Here is a 17,501-nt window from a genome sequence, read left to right as displayed (position 1 = left end):
TCAGGATATTTACTTTCAAATGACACAAATAACCCAGGCTATGACTACCAAATGGTAGCTCATTTTTAACAGCATGCTTGTTATGCCCAGGAACACTGAAAGGGTAAGGTAATTTCATTAACCCAGCTATTGTGGAGCTAGACATTGCCATTGCTTATCCAGAAAGAGTTTGAGAATCTTACAATTTAGGAAGAGCAGCAGTAATTTTTTATCTAAAAACAATCTTCCCATACCCAAGGAAGTGCCATTGCTCCACAGATTATAGAAGTCTTAAGTTTCATATTTATTCTTTAATTTCTATTCAAAATTTTAATAAAACCAATCGCCAGAAATTGCTGCAGGAGCCCTATAAATTGTCATAAAATGCCAACTCCAAGAAACGGCACCACAATGAAGACTAAAAGGACATGACCGTAATGTCCCACAAAATAGTTGACCCTACTTATTATATTTGATGTTGCAACATTCACGTCAAATAAGCCTAAAGCCCAAACAGGAAAATAAAAAGACTTCAGTTATTTTTTTCAGTAGTCTAGAAATATCTTACTTCCAGATTATATTGATTTAAATCTTCTCTTTTGCCGTTTTTTCTATAGATGGGAGTTCATGCTTGTGTGTTTGACTTAAAAAGACATCATCCGAAAGGCAGGGAAGGTATGTGTACAATCTTCTGTACACAGTAACTAGTGTAACACAATTGGGTAGCAGCAAGAATGGTGAAAAACTATATTGGGGACCAAAAGAAAAATTCTGTATTAAAGACACAAAGTTTCTGTTCCATAATTGGATACCAAAACATAATAACTTGATCTATCTTTTAAGATAAAAAACAGTTTTAAAAAAAAAAAAGTAAAGCCATTCTTTTAAAGGAAGAGATAAAAGGGAGGATAAAGAATATCTACTAGTGTTTATATAAAACATGAAAGAAAGTATGCCTAGTGGTGTCTTAGAAAATAAGTTGCCAGGATCATTTTTACTGAGGAAACAAAGTAAGGATTTAAGCAATTATTCTAATTGTTTAGATATAGCTATTTAGTTTGGCAGTTGGGCAGGGGGAAAGGGGAAAAAGTGGAGAGGAAATTATTGGTTAGAAAGATTGGCACCATACAGTGAATTCCCCATGTATTTGTTGCATGTTCCAATATGAGAATTAGGATGGTTTGATAAATAGTTAGAACTCGAGTCGTCACTGAGATCAAGTCCAAACAGCCCCAAATCAGTAGTCTAAGGTTTAATCATTGACCCAGCTATTTCCTGCATATTAATAAGTGATTCAGTCGTTGCTTAATCTGTTATATAAAATCAGCTATATATGTCATAGGAAAAAGTGGACTACAATTGATCTGTAGGAGCCAAGGTCTTCAACGCTGTATGAGTGGACCATGTTTATATTAAAAATTTATACCTCGGCCACATGACAATCAAGCACTTGAGGGGATGAAAGCAAGTTCTTAGAGGGCAAGACTATGATTTTCAACGTAAATATGCCCAGAAAAAGAAGCTACGCATATAGGTACATATGTATTTTAGTAATGGTGTTGATGAAGGTGATCAAATACTTCATAATACTTCATTCAAAAAGGAGTTAAGTTGTACAAAATACTCCTAGAGTCCAAAATATAATTGTGTCCTCTGGGAACACAACAAATATTTGATGATGATCTTTCTGAAGACAACAGTAAAATGCCTTCATTTCTTAGCATAGATCTGGTTTTCATTTCTTTTGGAGGTGAAAATACCCTCTTTATAGAAACTAGTGAACAAGAATGTTGTTTCCTTTTTCTGCCTTTTTTCTTTTCTTATTTTCTCAGAAAGTCAAGAGATTTCATTCCTGAAGCAGGAAAAGAACGTTAAGATAGATTCCACTAGAATGACAATGTAAAGCTCACATAATAATTTCAAGCTCAGAATGAATCCCTCTTACACTGAGAACTTTTGGCTTGTTTGTTTTGGGGTTATTAGACATTTAATACATCTTTGATTGAGACAAATTGAGAGTAAACTTTCAAAGGTAAATAGTAAGAAATATTTAAGTATAATGTCCTAAACAGAAATGCTAGGGTAAGAAATACGTATAAAAGTGCTGACTGAAGAGAAATTTTCTCCCAGGAGACTTTCCACCTAATCATTCTATTTTACCTCCATATGGAGTCTGTAAAGAAACCCAGTAAATCCTCAAGGCTTTATGATTGACCTTCAGAAATAAAACAGTACTGAACTGTTAGGAGAGACCAGTCCTGTAGTTTCTGAAGTTTTCGTGTTAGGAAATGTCCTGCTTTCAAGGCTACCATGCCAGAGAGAGAGAGAAAGAGGGAGCAAGGGAGGGAGAGAGAGAAAGAGAGAGAGAGAGGTGAGAGTTTTACATTGGGTTGCAATCAGAACCAAAGGCAAGAGTTCAGGTCTTAGGACTGGTAGTGAAAATGTGATCTGCAGTTTTCATAAACATTTCTGTAGTCCTCAAAGGCTGACTTTTAGCTCCACTGTTGCTGTTGTTAAAATATTAGAAATATTTCATTTCAAAATATTCTTCTGATTTAAGAATATGATGACATAGCCTCTATTTTCCATTTAAGCAGTCCCTGGGTGGCACAGATGGTTACGTGCTTGACTACTCACCGAAAGGTTGTCGATTCAGACCGACCCAGAGATGCCCCAGAAGACAGGCCTGGCAATCTGCTTCCAAAAGGTCACAGCCTTGAAAACTCTATAGAATAGTTCTACTCTGCACACACAGGGTCAACATGAGTAGGAATCAACTCAATGGCAACCACCACCACCACCATTTTCCATTTGAGGTCCATTTGCTATCTAATAAAACTGTCTATGTTTTCCAGTTTAATACATAACCTGAAAGCATATTATATACTTGAGAAAATTAATACTCTTTTTCTTTTTCCCCTGTTATCAAATACTATTAAATTAAACCTTATTCGGAACGATATAAACACAAGCGAAAACTGCTAGCATTGTTTACTGACAGCTTTCTCACAGGAAGTTTTATTTATTCATCATGTACGAGTGACTTGGAGGTTGTGAGAGAGCCTATATGGGTATCCTTCAAAGTATGGATCAGAAAGAGGTAAATTACTGGTAATGTCTAGTGAGGAGCTCTCCTAATAGTCCAAATGAGAACTATTGTGAGCAATAAAAGTTAAATGACGAAGTGAAGAAAACTATACCAAGTGAAACTGCCCTTTCAAAAAGTGCTGGCCTATTTCAAAAGAAGTGTTGATATTCTCCAAAAGCCTCCATTCTGTCCCCAGGGCTATGCTACATCTTGTAATGGTATAATCAAAACGCACTGGCATGCTGTTCTTACAACTACATTCAGCTGCGATTAATCCTCCCCATAGCTTATCTGCCTCTCAGGGTATCCTAAAGACTCTAACTGCAACCAAAGAGTACCGTACCACATGGAAGGATGTGTGATTAACTCATTAATGTGTCATGTTTTAAATCTAAATAACCATGGGGTTGTCCTAGTGATTTGGCTTATCAGATTGATGGCTCAACGTAAGTATGTGGCTAAATTGTTATAGGAAACTTCAGTAAATTAGAATGTTTGCACTATACTGATTCATTTTCTTATTCAACATCTATAAAAATACCTGGGAGGACTCAAGAGTAATAATAAAGAACTGTAATTATGAAGTTGATTTTAAAACTTCACAATTATGTTTCTAATTGAAATATGATGTAACTTTCTTTGTAAAAGGAAGTTTCTTTTATTTGAAGCCTTTGGCTCTGCTATTTGGTTTGTTTAAATTTCCTCAAGCAATTATGGCAAAATAGCAAGATCCATAAAATATGACTAACATGAATTTGTCTGAATATGAAATTTACAAAAAAATCATTACTATTATGAATCTAGATTGACCTTATCCTTATGCAATGAAAGTAATTTTTACCTAATACTGAGTTACATTCCATTTCAGATTTCTTATTTCAAAGGGTGTCTCAAATTTCTAAGATATTAAACCAAGTATTGAGCCATTTTTGTACATGTAAAAAAGATTGAAAATTAAAATTATAATCCTAAAAAAGTAAATGTATGAAAAATATGGTCTGACTGTATAAAAAAGGGGAGTTACATAATTCTACTTGAGTGAAATCTTTCATCTTTGATTTACAGGTTAGAGTCCTCTCTAACTAAAACCATATTGTTCCATATCTTTCATATCATAGCTTTCCCTAAAACCTTGTTTTAATTAAGGTTTCGTTCAGATTTCTGAATAAAAGCATGACAATCTTCACTTATGGCTTTAATATATCCTTTGAGTTAGGAAAATATATAAAAAGAAACAACAGCTCTTTCAAAAGCATTGTCAGATATTAAATACTGCGAGGTATTCTACTTCAATGTCTTTAGGTTTGAGTTATACATTGAAGGAGAATTTGGGGAGGTAGAGGGATAACCAACTTATATTTAGTAAGTTCCTTTAAATCTCCAAAAAGAAATGTCCTTTATTTTTAACCTTTGACACTAAGGCAACATGTGTAAAGGTTTTATTGTTGTTGTCATTGTTTTCACATGAAGGCACAAGTCTAGGTTAACTTAATTCAAGGTGACTTCAAATTGGCAATGCCTTCATTAACACATTTCAGAGATGTAGAAAATTCAGAGGCATTGCTTAAACCATATTCACCTCAATGGTTTCACAGCTAAAAGAACACAATTGGGCAAAGCAACTGTGTTAACCTGGAAAGTAAACATATTAACTAAATACTCCAAGCCCCTAAGAAACAGAGGAGATTATGGGTAATCTTGAGCTTTACTAAAGGAAGGATGAAAGGTAAGAAGAAAGGAAGCAATGGAGGGCAGAAAATGAAAAGAGAGAGAATAAATTCTTGAAAAATTTGGAACAAATTAAGACCATCTTTGAAAGGTTATGCGCAAAAAATCCCCATGGAACACATGCTCAAAGCTACTGTCATCAGGACAAGGGATGTATGTGGGGGAGGGAGACATCACACTCAAATACAGTTGCAAACCGCCCATGTGTGCGAACACAGAGAGGGATGTCAAGGAAACAGAGTAGTTTTTCTTAAAAACTGTGACATAAAATATTGCACCATTACATACAGTGTGTGAGGTTCCTTTGGCATTTGGACTTTGAGATACAATGTGGTTTAGTCCACGGAAGAAAGCCTTATTCCAGTTGCTCCATCTTGAACTTCTACTAGCCAGAGTTGAACCGGGTGTTAAAACAAAAGGCCAAAAAAAAAAAAAAAAAAATGAAACTGATCTGTTTGGAATCGATATCCGTTCATAGCTGAAAGCAAATCCTGTAAACAACTTAAAAATGTTTTTTTTATAAAATTACCCAATAAAATAGTGATCACAAGGTCAGAAATGTGTATTTATCAGGTTTTGCCCCAAATTTCGCTGGCTGTGGTAGCTTCTGAAATTAACAGTATCTAATGCTGTACTGAATGTTTCTGGTTCATACTTTGTGCCTGTGAGTGGGTCACCCAGCATATTAAAAGCACGCTGGAAGCAGTTTCTTCCAATCATGGTTTACTGTAACTTTAGAATCACAGCGGTTATGTTTCAGGAATCTTTAATGCCCTTTCAAGTCCATCCAAAGAACAAGTGAAGCTGCTGTTCAGAATTTTGTGCCCAGTGTTTATGTTCCATCGAATCTGTGCCACCCAGGTAGCAGACAAGACATGTCTGAGGGTGCTGGGGTGGGGGGATACACAATGATGTCACACACAGGAAATATCAGGGGGGGCTTGGCACTTCACAAGGTTGGCTCTTCTTCCATAGGCTCACCAGCAGTTCTGTAAAAATAAACAGGCAATCAGAATACAGCATAAGAGTACACAATGACATTGTAGATTTTCATGCATAATCAAAGCTGATTTTTCAGCTCTCTCTGATGTTTATTTGTGTTATTCAATTATCCATAAATAGAGTCTCTTTCCTAGGAAGTATAAACAAATGTCAAGTGGAAAAACATTTTAGATCCAAGCAATCATTGGAAATGTCCCTGTTTATATTAAAACATGTCAGAATATTTTATAACTCGAGATTCAGAAATGTACATGTTTTGTGTCTAGTATGGTTCATTAATTTATTGAAAAAATTAACTACAATATTTTATTTTAGGAGTGACTTCCTATGGAACCAGTTTTCCAACGAGAGCAAAAGACCCAGTTAGCTTTTGGAGGGAACTCACTAGGGCCCTGGTTTTTGCTTCTGTTCTTTCATAACTGGATTGGCTGCCTGCCGGAGGCATTTCAGATCAAATTCTGAATTTGATTAGCAAATCGCTGCTACAGACCCAACATTTTTACAAGAACTGCACTATGGTAGTATGTAAATAGTTTTTCTTCGTCATCATCTGTGGAGTGTTCTGCTTGGGCAAAACCAAAACTAATTGCTTGAAAATTTATACTTGAGATTTAACCTTAATTTAGTAACACTTTGAGGGTGTTTTAAGGCAAACTTTTAGAATGATTTTTAATTTAGTCAAAAGGACCAAATCGTAGCAGGAATCCAAAGACAGGAGGTAGCCGGGTTGTCGTGGGAAGAATGCTGGGAGTTGAGATGCTGGGAGAATTGAGTTTGAGTCTGGGCTCTGCTGTTTGCTAGTGTTGGGATTGGGAACGTCATGACACTTCTTTGAAGCTCTGATTTCAAGTGTAAAGTTGTGAGGAAAAAAATGTTTCTAGCAGAATTAATAAAAGTTAAAAAAATAAAGGAGATAAAATTGATTTGTAAATAAACATTATGACACATGAGTTATTTAATACTTGTCCCTTGGTCATTGACCGTGTGCATACAAATGTGTTGAGTGGCATTCAGATACAGAGTTATGCCCACCCAACTAGAAGGACCAAAAACAACCAAACCTGTTGCTATCAAGTTGATTCGGACTTATAGCAACCCTATAGGACAGCGTAGAACTGCCCCATAGGGTTTCATCTGGTGAATTTGAACTTCCAGCCTTTTGGTTAGCAGCCTGAGCTCTTTAACCACTGCACCACCAGGGCTCGGATGTTGGTTCTCTCTGGGTGCTGAAATAATAGATGCTTTTTGTTCTTATTTACTGTATGGTTTATCTACATGCCAGTATTTTATAATGAATACTTTCATATGGCTCTCTGGTGGCGCAGTGGTTAAGCTTTTGGCTGCTAACCAAAAGGTCGGCAGTTAGAATCCACCAGCTGCTCCTTGGAAACCCTATGGGACAGTTCTACTCTGTCCTATAGGATCACTATGAGTCGGAACCAACTCAACGGAACCTAACAGCAACATGAGTCAGAATCGACTCAATGGCAGTAGGTTTGGTTTGGTTTTGGTTTTACTTTCTTATTAGAGAAAAAAAAAAAGCTATGTTTAAAACACAATTGTTTATAAAGACAAATGAACTGTTTGACCATGTTATTTTACAGATTTATAGGGGAAGAAAGTCAAGATTTCAATACACCTATAAAAAAAGAAGTTGCTAAAATATTGAAAGAAAGATTCTACTCATGTAATGGTAGTAAAAAAGATTTTAGCACATCTTTTAAGAATTAAAGAATGAAAATCAATAGGTATGCATTATTTAACACTACCAAAAAGATAAAATTTCTAAAGAGTCCATGTGGAAGCTGTAACTTCTTAGGAAGTTATAGCTTGTCCAGTAGTGCTTAGGATAAGATGCTGTGAGAAAGTGTTTAGAGTTTGTATATAAGATAAATTTATTTAAATGAGTCAAACTTTATTAAATCTTTTTAAATTAAGGAAACATTAAAGTTCATAAACTAATTTTGTTTACATCTGAGAATATGTAGACTTCTCCTACTGGGCATTCTCATGGAAACTGACTTTCCCTATTTCTAACCCAAAGCCACAGTGGGATGCTCCCCTTCCCCCTCCCCCCATATCCAAGATTCAGTGTGGCTGGAATGCCAGACACAGTGGTGTGTGGAAGATGCTCAAGGGATCACAGATGTAAGAAAGCCTCCCTTTGGTGGAGGATCTGTGCCTTCTCCAGATGCACACATGGCCAGCTTAGGCTTTGAAGATGAGCAGGATGTCTGCACTGCAACCCAGTCATTGGCAAAAACTGAACCTCTTCTGTTGAAATATGGGGACTTGCAGGTAGAATATAAAGCTTTCCATCAGATGCTTCTCTTTCCTCTTCCCGCTTCAAAATCATTGCATACTAGCCTGTAGTGTGCTTTAAAAAAGTCCATTTACTGCTCCTCACATTCTCTTGCATCGAATACACTACACATAACTAACTAATTCCCCTTTGTGTCTTTTCAGCATGGAAATAGAGTTAGTAATGCAGCAAGTTAGAAAATATCCTGGATTTTGAGGTAGTTGTCCTGTGTTCGAGTGTCAGCTTTGCCCCTTGCTAAAATTTGAACACTGTCTCTAGATTCTCAATTTCTCTCTTTAAAATTGGAAAAAGAATTCCTGATCTGCCCCTGTCAGGGTTGTGAGAATCAAAAGAGTTACTGTAAGAGAACATGCTTTATAAACACAAGTTAAACAATTACAGAATAACTGTGTAGCTGTAGTGAACCTCCTAGTACATGTACTCTGATGACCCTATGTGAGAAACTTTTTGGTATATGTTCCCAGGAGAGGATACTGGGTCACATGTTTTGTGTATTCTAAATAGCACTAGATTGCTTTCCATCATCCTGCCATAGTCTACTCTCCCACAGCTGTGAGGGCTCCTGTAGCACCACATCTTGATCAGTGCTGGCACTACCCGGCTTACTGATTTTTTTACTGATTCAACAAATAATTTCTGAGTGCCTAATATGCACATTGTTCTGTTCTAGGCACTAGGTATACAGCAATCAACAAAATAGACAAAAATTCCTGCCCTCATGGAGCTCATACTCTACATGGATCTTATATTGTAACTGAATGTTTGCCATCTAATAGGTGTAAAATTATAGTAGCATAATATTTTGTTGTTGTTTTAATTTGCATTTCTCTGATAACTAATGACCCTGGTGTGGCTTTAAAGATTTCTCTTTCAATAAACCATGTTAACTCAGAGTGAGAGACTTATGACTCAGGAAGTCTGTTTTTGGAGATATATATATATCCTAACTTAAATAAATTTTATACAAATATATGTGTGTGTGTGTGTACACATATATATGTACACACATACATATATATATTCAAATTCATTGCTGTTGAGTCAATTCTGACATAGCGACCCTATAGGACAGAATAGAGCTGTTCTGTAGGGTTTCCAAGGAGCAGCTGGTGGATTTGAACTGCTGACCTTTTGGTTAGCAGCCTAGCTCTTAACCACTGCATCACCATATATATATATATATATAGAGAGAGAGAGAGAGAGAGAGATGGAGTGAGAGACAGAGAAAGACAGAGAGAAGGCATTTTTATCTCTGCTTATTATACCATGTTGACATGTAACAATAAACCAAGGGAAAAAACTTACCTTCTATTTCTAGTTCAGTGAAACATTTTATTATAAATAAATACTGAACCTTATCAACTGTTCTTTTTGTGTGGATTAAAATATGTTTTACATGCTAGTTTTTATCTTAAGGTGGTTGCCAGTGCGACACAAACTCATGTTTATTGACTCCTAAGAATTTCCTAACTTATCAATATCTATATCTATTCCCTGACAAGTCAGTTCTCAAATCCCATTATTCTCCCCCACAGCCCCCTTCATATTGTTCTTGTTTAGAACTGTATTCAATATAGTGACTACTACCCACATATCCTGCTTGTTGAAAGTGAAGAGAACTTGAAGCACTTACTGATGAAGATCATAGACTACAGCCTTCAGCATGGATTACACTCAACGTAAAGAAAACAGAAATCCTCACAACTGGACCAATAAACAATGTCATGATAAATGGGGAAAAGATTGAAGTTGTCAAGGATTTCATTTTACTTGGATCCACAATCAACACCCATGGAAGCAGCAGTCAAGAAATCAAATGACGCATTGCATTGGGCAAATCTGCTGCAAAAGACCTCTGTAAAGTGTTAAAAAGTAAAGATGTAACTTTAAGGACTAAGGTGCACCTGACCCAAGCCATGATGCTTTCAATTGCCTCATATGCATACGAAGCTGGACAATGAATAAAGAAGACCGAAGAAGAATTGACGTCTTTGAATTATTATGTTGTCAAAGAATATTGAATATACCACAGACTACTAGAAGAATGAACAAATCTGTCTTGGAAGAAGTATAGCCAGAATCCTCCTTAGAAGCAAGGATGGCAAGACGTCGTTTCACATACTTTGGACACGTTATCAGGAGGGACCAGTCCCTGGAGAAGTACATCATGTTTGGTAAAGTGGAGGATTAGTGACAAAGAGGAAGACCCTCAACAAGATGGGTTAACACAATGGCTGCAACAATGGGATCAAGCATATCAACAATTGTGAGGATGGCGCAGGACAGAGCAGTGCTTCCTTCTGTTGTACATAGGGTTGCCATGAGTTGGAATAGACTCGATGGCACCTAACAACAACAGCCACATATCCACCACTCATCTGTCAGTTTGTCATACTGTGGTGGTTTTTGTGTTGCTATGATGCTGGAAGCTATGGCACCGGTATTTCAAATACCAGCAGGGTCATCCACAGTGGACAGGTTTCAGCGGAGCTTCCAGACTAAGACAGACTAGGAAGAAAGACATAGTGACCTACTTCTAAAAAAAAATTGGCAAATGAAAATCTTATGAATAGTCATGGAACATTGTCTGATACAGTGCCAGAAGATGAGCTCCTCAGGTTGGAAGGCACTCAAAATATGACTGAGGTAGAGCTGCCTCCTCAAAGTAGAGTCAACCTTCAAAGGACCAGAGACTCCACCAGCCTGAGACTAGAAGAACTAGATGGTGCCCAGCTATCACCAGTGACCACCCTGACAGGGAACACAACAGAGAGTCCCGGACAGAACAGAAGAAGAAGAATGTAGAACAGAATTCAAATTCACATACAAAGACCAGACTTAACGGTCTGACAGAGACTGGAGAAACCCCCGAAACTATGGCCCCTGTACGCACTGTTAACCCAGAACTGAAACCATATCCGAAACCCACTCTTCAGACAAATACAAGACAGGAGTATAAAACAAAAAGTAGTACAGGTGAGGAATGTGCTTCTTAGTTCAGTCAGATATATGAGACCAAACGGGCAGCTCCTGTCCAAACATAGGATGAGAAGGCAGGAAGGGACATGAACTGGTTGAATGGACACAGGGAACCAGTGGTGTAAGGGGGAGTGTGTTGTCACATTTTGGGGATTGCAACTAATGTCACAAAACAATATATGTATAACTTTTTGAATGAGGAATTAACTTGAGCTGTAAATTTTCACCTAAAGCACAATAATAAAAAAAAATATTAAAAACAAACGAACAAAGAAAAAGCAAAGTAGAATCGACCTTCATGATTTTGGGGTCTTCATTTGCTAATGTAGCATGACTCAAAATGAGAAGAAACAGCTGAAAACATCCATTAATAATCAGAACGTGGAATGTAGGAAGTATGAATCTAGGAAAATTGGAAGTCATCAAATATGAAATGGAATGCATAAAGATCAATATCATACATGTTAGCTGAAATGGACTGGTTTTGGCCATTTTGAATTGGACAATCATACGGTCTACTATGTTGGGAATGACAAATTGAAGAGGAATGACATCACATTCATCATCAAAAAGAACATTTTGAGATCTACCCAGAGTACATTGCTGTCAGTGATAAGATAATATCCATACACTTATGAGGAAGATCAGTTACTACGACTAATACTCAAATTTACGTACTAAGCACTGATGCCAAAGATGCAGAAATTGAAGATTTTTACCAACTTCTGCAGTCTGACATTGATCAAACATGCAATCAGGATGCCTTGATAATTACTGGTGATTGAAACGCAAAAATTGGAAACAGAAGAAGGATTAGTAGTTGAAAAATATGTCCTTGGTGATAGAAATGATGTCAGAGATCGCATAATAGAATTTTGCAAGACCAACGACTTCCTCATTGCAAATACCTTTTTTCACCAACATAAACAGTGACTATAGACGTGGACCTCACCAGGTGGAATACACAGGAATCAAATTGACTGCATCTGTGAAAAGAGACGATGGAGAAGCTCAATATCATCCATCAGAACAAGGATGGGCTGACTATGGAACAGACCATCAATTGCTCATATGCAAGTTATAGTTGAAACTGAAGAAAATTAAAACAAGTCTATGAGAGCCAAAGTACAACCTTGAGTATATGCCACCTGAATTTAGAGACCATCTCAGGAATAGATTTGATGCATTGAACACTAATGACCAAAGACAAGATGAGCTGTGGGATGACATCAAAGAAATCGTACATGAAGAAAGAAAAGGTCATTAGAAAGACAGGAAAGAAAGAAAAGACCAAAATGGATGTTAGAAGAAACTCTTAAACTTACTCTTGTATGTTGAATAGATAAAGCATGATGTCCTTCTCCAGGGACTGTTCCCTCCTGATAACATGTCCAAAGTAATCCAGCCCACGTCTCACTATCCTCACTTCTAAGGAGCATTGTGGCTGTATTTCTTCCAAGACAGATTTGTTCATTCTCCTAGCAGTCTATGGTATATTCAATTATTCTTCGACAACACCGTAATTCAAAGGTATCAGTTCTTTGGTCTTCCTTATTCATAGTCCAGGTTTCACATGCATATGAGGCAGCTGAAAACACCATGGCTTGGGTCAGGCACACCTTAGTCCCCAGGGTGACATCTTTGCTTTTTAACACTTTAAAGAGGTCTTTTGCAGCAGATTTGACCAATGCAATAAGTAATTTGACTCTTGACTTCTGCTTCCATGAGGGTTGACTGCAGATCCAAACAAAATAAAATCCTTGACAACCTCAATATTTTCTCTGTTTATCATGATATTGGTTATTGTTCCAGTTGTGAGGATTTTTGTTTTCTTTATGTTAAATTATAATCCATACTGAAGGCTGTATTCTTTGATCTTCATCAATAAGTGCTTCAAGTCCTCTTCACTTTCAGCAAGCAAGGTTATGTCATCTGTATATCACAGGGTGTTAATATGTCTTCTTCCAATCCAGATGCCGCATTTTTCTTCATATAGTCCAGCTTTCTGGATTATTTGCTCAGCATATAGACTAAGTATGGTGAAAGTACACAACCTTGATGCACACCCTTCCTGATTTTAAACCACGCCACGGTATCCCCTTGTTCTGTTCGAAAGACTTCCTCTTGATCTATGTAAAGGTTCCAAGTGAGCACAATTAAGTGTTCTGGAATTCCCATTCTTTGCAGTGTTATCCATAATTTGTTATGATCCGCACAGTTGAGTTCCTTTTCATAGTCAATAAAACACAGGTAAACATCTTTCTGGTATTCTCTGCTTTCATCCAAGATCCATTTGATATCAGCAGTGATATCCCTCATTCCAAGTCCTCTTCTGAATCCAGCTTGAATATCCAGCAGTTCCCTGTTGATGTACTGTTGCAACCATCTAGAATTTTAGCTCTGGCTAATTATGGATTAATTTTTCTTTTCCTTTTCTGTGCTCTTTATTTTCTTTCTTTTTTGTTAAATACTGAACTTTATGAAGCTACTTGATTACTCTTATTTCTCATATACTGAGCAGCATCTTCTAAATTTGTTTCTAATTTAATTTTAGAAATTTGTCTAAAATATATTCAGTTTGTTTTTTTTTGTCAGTTCTTGTGTATTTGAGTTTTTTTAAATTACAGAATCATATTTAAGTAACTTGGTCATACATAAAATTCTATGATTGATGTTTTATTTCACTACGGTGTTACTGTTGACAAATTCTATGTCAGTTAGATTCTTATTCCTTTTTGGCGACCTGCTAATTCTCTCAGGAAAACTGTAGATGTGGGTTGCTATTCATCATTCCTTTTTGACACTCTTTGGGCTTGTTCAATCTGATGCCTGCAGTATTTATTTATTCCAAGTTTATTGTCATTATTTCCTCAAATGTATCATCCTCTTCATTTTTTATCTTTATCTTTTTCTAGGACTCCTGTTAGGCAGATGATACTTCTATTTCTTTCCTCTTCTTAACTTCTCTTTGTGTTTTTTATCCTTTCTTGATGTCTTGTGTAATAGTTCCTCAACCTAGTTTTCCAACTCATGAATTTGTTCTTCAGCTGTATCAAATCCTCTATGCATTTTATCTATTGCATTCTTTATTTTAAATATTGTATTTTAATATCTAATATTTCTACTCAGTTTTTATGAGAATTTCTTGTTTATGTTTCATATAACTAACATCTTACCTCATCTCTGTAAATATACTTATCTTGCCCATTTTATATTATGTGTTTTTCTCGTCTAATACTCTGTCAAATTTTCCAGTTTTCTTACTCATGAGGAGGTTGTTCTCCTTCGATATCTAGTATCTGGTCACTCTGTCCTGGAGCTCATGTTCTCCTGAGGCATCAGGCAACTTCTGTGGTAATGGATATGGGAATTAGTTAGGAAGCTACTGCAAGAGTTTGGCTGAGAGGTGAATATAGTTTGGACTGTGTATTAGCATGAATACCTACAAAGAATCACATGCTGTGCTCAAGTTACGGTCTCTGTTTTGGGTGCCTTTCTTTTTATTTTCTTAGTGAAACCTACATATTCTTCCACTCTGACTTAGATGTCCCAGTTCTGTGATTTGTTCCTCAATTCTTGGCCAGGGTTAGGTCCTCCTTCTTTCTGAAGCCTAACATATCAAATGACATGTCATTTATTATAGTTGGCTGTTCATGTTTGATCCCTGTGGAAGTAGAACAGTGGTCCCCCCAAGGGACCATTCTATGTCCTAATCCCTGGGACCTGTGGATATGTTACCTTACATGGCAAAACTGACTTTGTAGATGTGACTAATGTTAAAGATATTGAGGTGGAGAGATTATCCAGGTGGGCCCAAACTAATCATATGAGTTCTTTAAAGTGGAGCACCTTTCCAAGCTACAGTCAGAAAGAGATGTGACGACTGAAGAAGGGTCAGAGGGAAACAGCCCTGCTGACATGCTGATTTTAGCCTAATGAAACTTATGTCAGATTTCTGAGCTACAAACCTGTAAGATAATACATTTGTGTTGTTTTAAGACAGTAAGTTTGTAGTAATTTATTATGGCAGCAATAGAAAATTAATACAATTTGCAGGCTTGTGCACATTTTGAGGAGTGCACAATGGCTTTGTGACCCTGGATCCCAGCACTTTGTCTGGCACATAGAAAGTAATTAGAAAGTATTTGAAGAATGAATGAAACTGATGTTCTCTCATGTTCTTCCTCCTGATTCTGTAGGTTGGAGGATAGTTCTGAAAACTATAAGCATCATCTCCACATTTTTCTCCTCCCCTTAATACCATTCATTTCCCCACTGAAGCAGAAACTTTGCCTACCCACTTGTTTTATGTTTCCTCAGCCAATCTATCTTTATGAAAATAAGACTACTAGGGCTTCTGATGATTCAGTGGTAGAATTCTTGCCTTCCATGTGGGAAACCTGGGTTGCTTTCCTGGCCAATATGCCTCATGCACAGGTATTACATGTTTGGCAGTGGAGGCTTGCAGATTGCTATGATTCTGAACATGTTTCAGAGGAGCTTCTAGACTAAGAAACACTAGGAAGAAAGTCTGGTGATCTACTTCTGAAAATCAGCCAGTGAAAACCCTAGGGATCACAATGGTCTGATCCACTACTGATCATGAGACTAGCTCAATACCAGGCTGTGTTTCGTTCTGTTGTGCATGGAGTAGCCATGAGTCTGGGGCCAACTTGATGGCCACTAACAACAACAACAAATGGCTTCTGATTAGCCAGCATATCTGAAAATGAACACTGTCATTTTAGTATTAGGAAATAAAATAAATGTAAAATACACATTTTTAAAAGCCTTGTAAAAATATAATAACACTGATTTCCTCACAAGACATAGTGAATAGAGAGAGACAGAAAGAGCTAAGGTACTATTACAAAATGTTATATTATCAATTTAATGATGTTTTGTTTTCTGATTGATCCATTCATCAATAAATCATTCAGTAAATATTTGTTTACTACCTACCTGGGCACTGTATAAGATCTTGAGCTAGGTAGGCTAACCCTAGATTAAAATTAACTGGATCAATTTATTGCTTAGTGATTACTTGCTGGTTGTTGTTGTTGCTGTTAGGTGCCATCAAGTTGATTTCAACTCATAGCAACTCCATGTGATGAAACAGAACTGCCCCATAGGGTTTTCTTGGGCATAATCTTTACAGAAGCAGATTAACAGGTCTTCTTCTTATGGAGCCACTGGTGGGTTTAAACCAACAACCTTTCAGTTAGCAGCTGAGTGCTTAATTGTTTGTGCCACTATGACTCATTACTTGTTTTTAATGACTGTACTATTAATTTTTATGGACCTATGAACAAGTAAATGTTTAGATGCCCAGGTCTTGTTGTTAGGTGCCATCAAGTCGTATCCGACTGATAGCAGCCTTATGAATAACAGAATAAAATGTTGGTGGGACTTCTGGGCAACATGGTGCTAAAGCCAGAAGCACCACGCCGTCCCTGCACAGCAAAGATCCAAAAAACTAAGTCAAAAAGAGACATACGTCAATTCTGAGACCCTAAGCATCAAATGAAGAGATAAAGAACTCAGCCAAGTACCAAATGGAATAGGAAACTGACTGAGAATGGAGAGCAAGGAGGAGAGATATATGCAGAAGTCCCCTCTCAGCTACCACAGCATGAATCCGCGATCTTGGACTCCTATTGGAGATCAGTGAACAGGGGGTGCAAGAAAGCAGCTTCACGGAGTTTCGAGCAGGAGACAGAACAACTAGTAACCAGCAATATATACTTTCCCACTCCCTACCCTTCTTCACCCCCACTCGGCCTCCTCTGCTTCCTGCAGCCACAGTCTCTTGGCCAGGAAGCACTGGGTTGGATCCTACCCACCCGCACTGGCCGGCTCCCTGAGTGCCATTTAATGGCTGCTGGTGTTGCTTTTTTCTGCTTCTTTAGATTTCTTCCTTACCTCTCACCACCACCACCTCCTTTATCTCAAATACCTGGCTCCGTGTGCCATCTTTGCTTCTCCCTGAAAGGCTGCAAAACACTGCTTGACTGTGAAACTGCCTCCTGGCCCATGCTGCCATGCTGGTGGGACCCCCAGGGCTTTTTGTTGTTGTTGTTTGCTTGTTCTGTTTTGATTTGTTTATTTGTTTGCTTTTTCTTTTCTCAGCTTGGGAGCCCCTTCTGTCCAGGCAGTACTGCGTGGCTTGGGAGCTACTCCCTTACTCTGCACAGACACAAAGTGACACCCCTGGGGGCATTTCTTTTTTCTTGTTTTTTTTTGGTTTTATCTTTTTGTTTTTGTTTCTTTGTTTTGTTTTTCTCATCTCTCTCTTTTTTTTTTTTTTTTCCTGTCTCCTGAATACCTGGTGCTGTGTGACACCTCTACTCCTTCTAGCCAGGCTGTACTTCAGCCACACCGGTAGGATATCTGGGGGCTTTT

The 17,501-nt window shown here is 37.4% G+C and overlaps 1 protein-coding gene across 1 annotated transcript in view; it reads right to left on the bottom strand.

The window, feature by feature from the left end:
• Positions 1 to 4,463: 4,463 nt before the first annotated feature.
• Positions 4,464 to 17,501, bottom strand: part of HDAC9 (histone deacetylase 9) — a 700,487-nt gene continuing 687,449 nt past the window's right edge. The window contains exon 26 of the mRNA XM_004377428.2: positions 4,464 to 5,784. Coding sequence (XP_004377485.1) covers positions 5,745 to 5,784 — 40 coding nt within the window. The 3' untranslated portion in view covers positions 4,464 to 5,744. The remainder of the gene's footprint in view (positions 5,785 to 17,501) is intronic.

The sequence above is a fragment of the Trichechus manatus genome, unplaced genomic scaffold (assembly GCF_000243295.1).
Source record: "Trichechus manatus latirostris isolate Lorelei unplaced genomic scaffold, TriManLat1.0 scaffold00050, whole genome shotgun sequence".
In the NCBI taxonomy this organism is placed as follows: Eukaryota; Metazoa; Chordata; class Mammalia; order Sirenia; family Trichechidae; genus Trichechus; species Trichechus manatus.
This window is presented reverse-complemented; position numbering and strand designations above follow the sequence as displayed.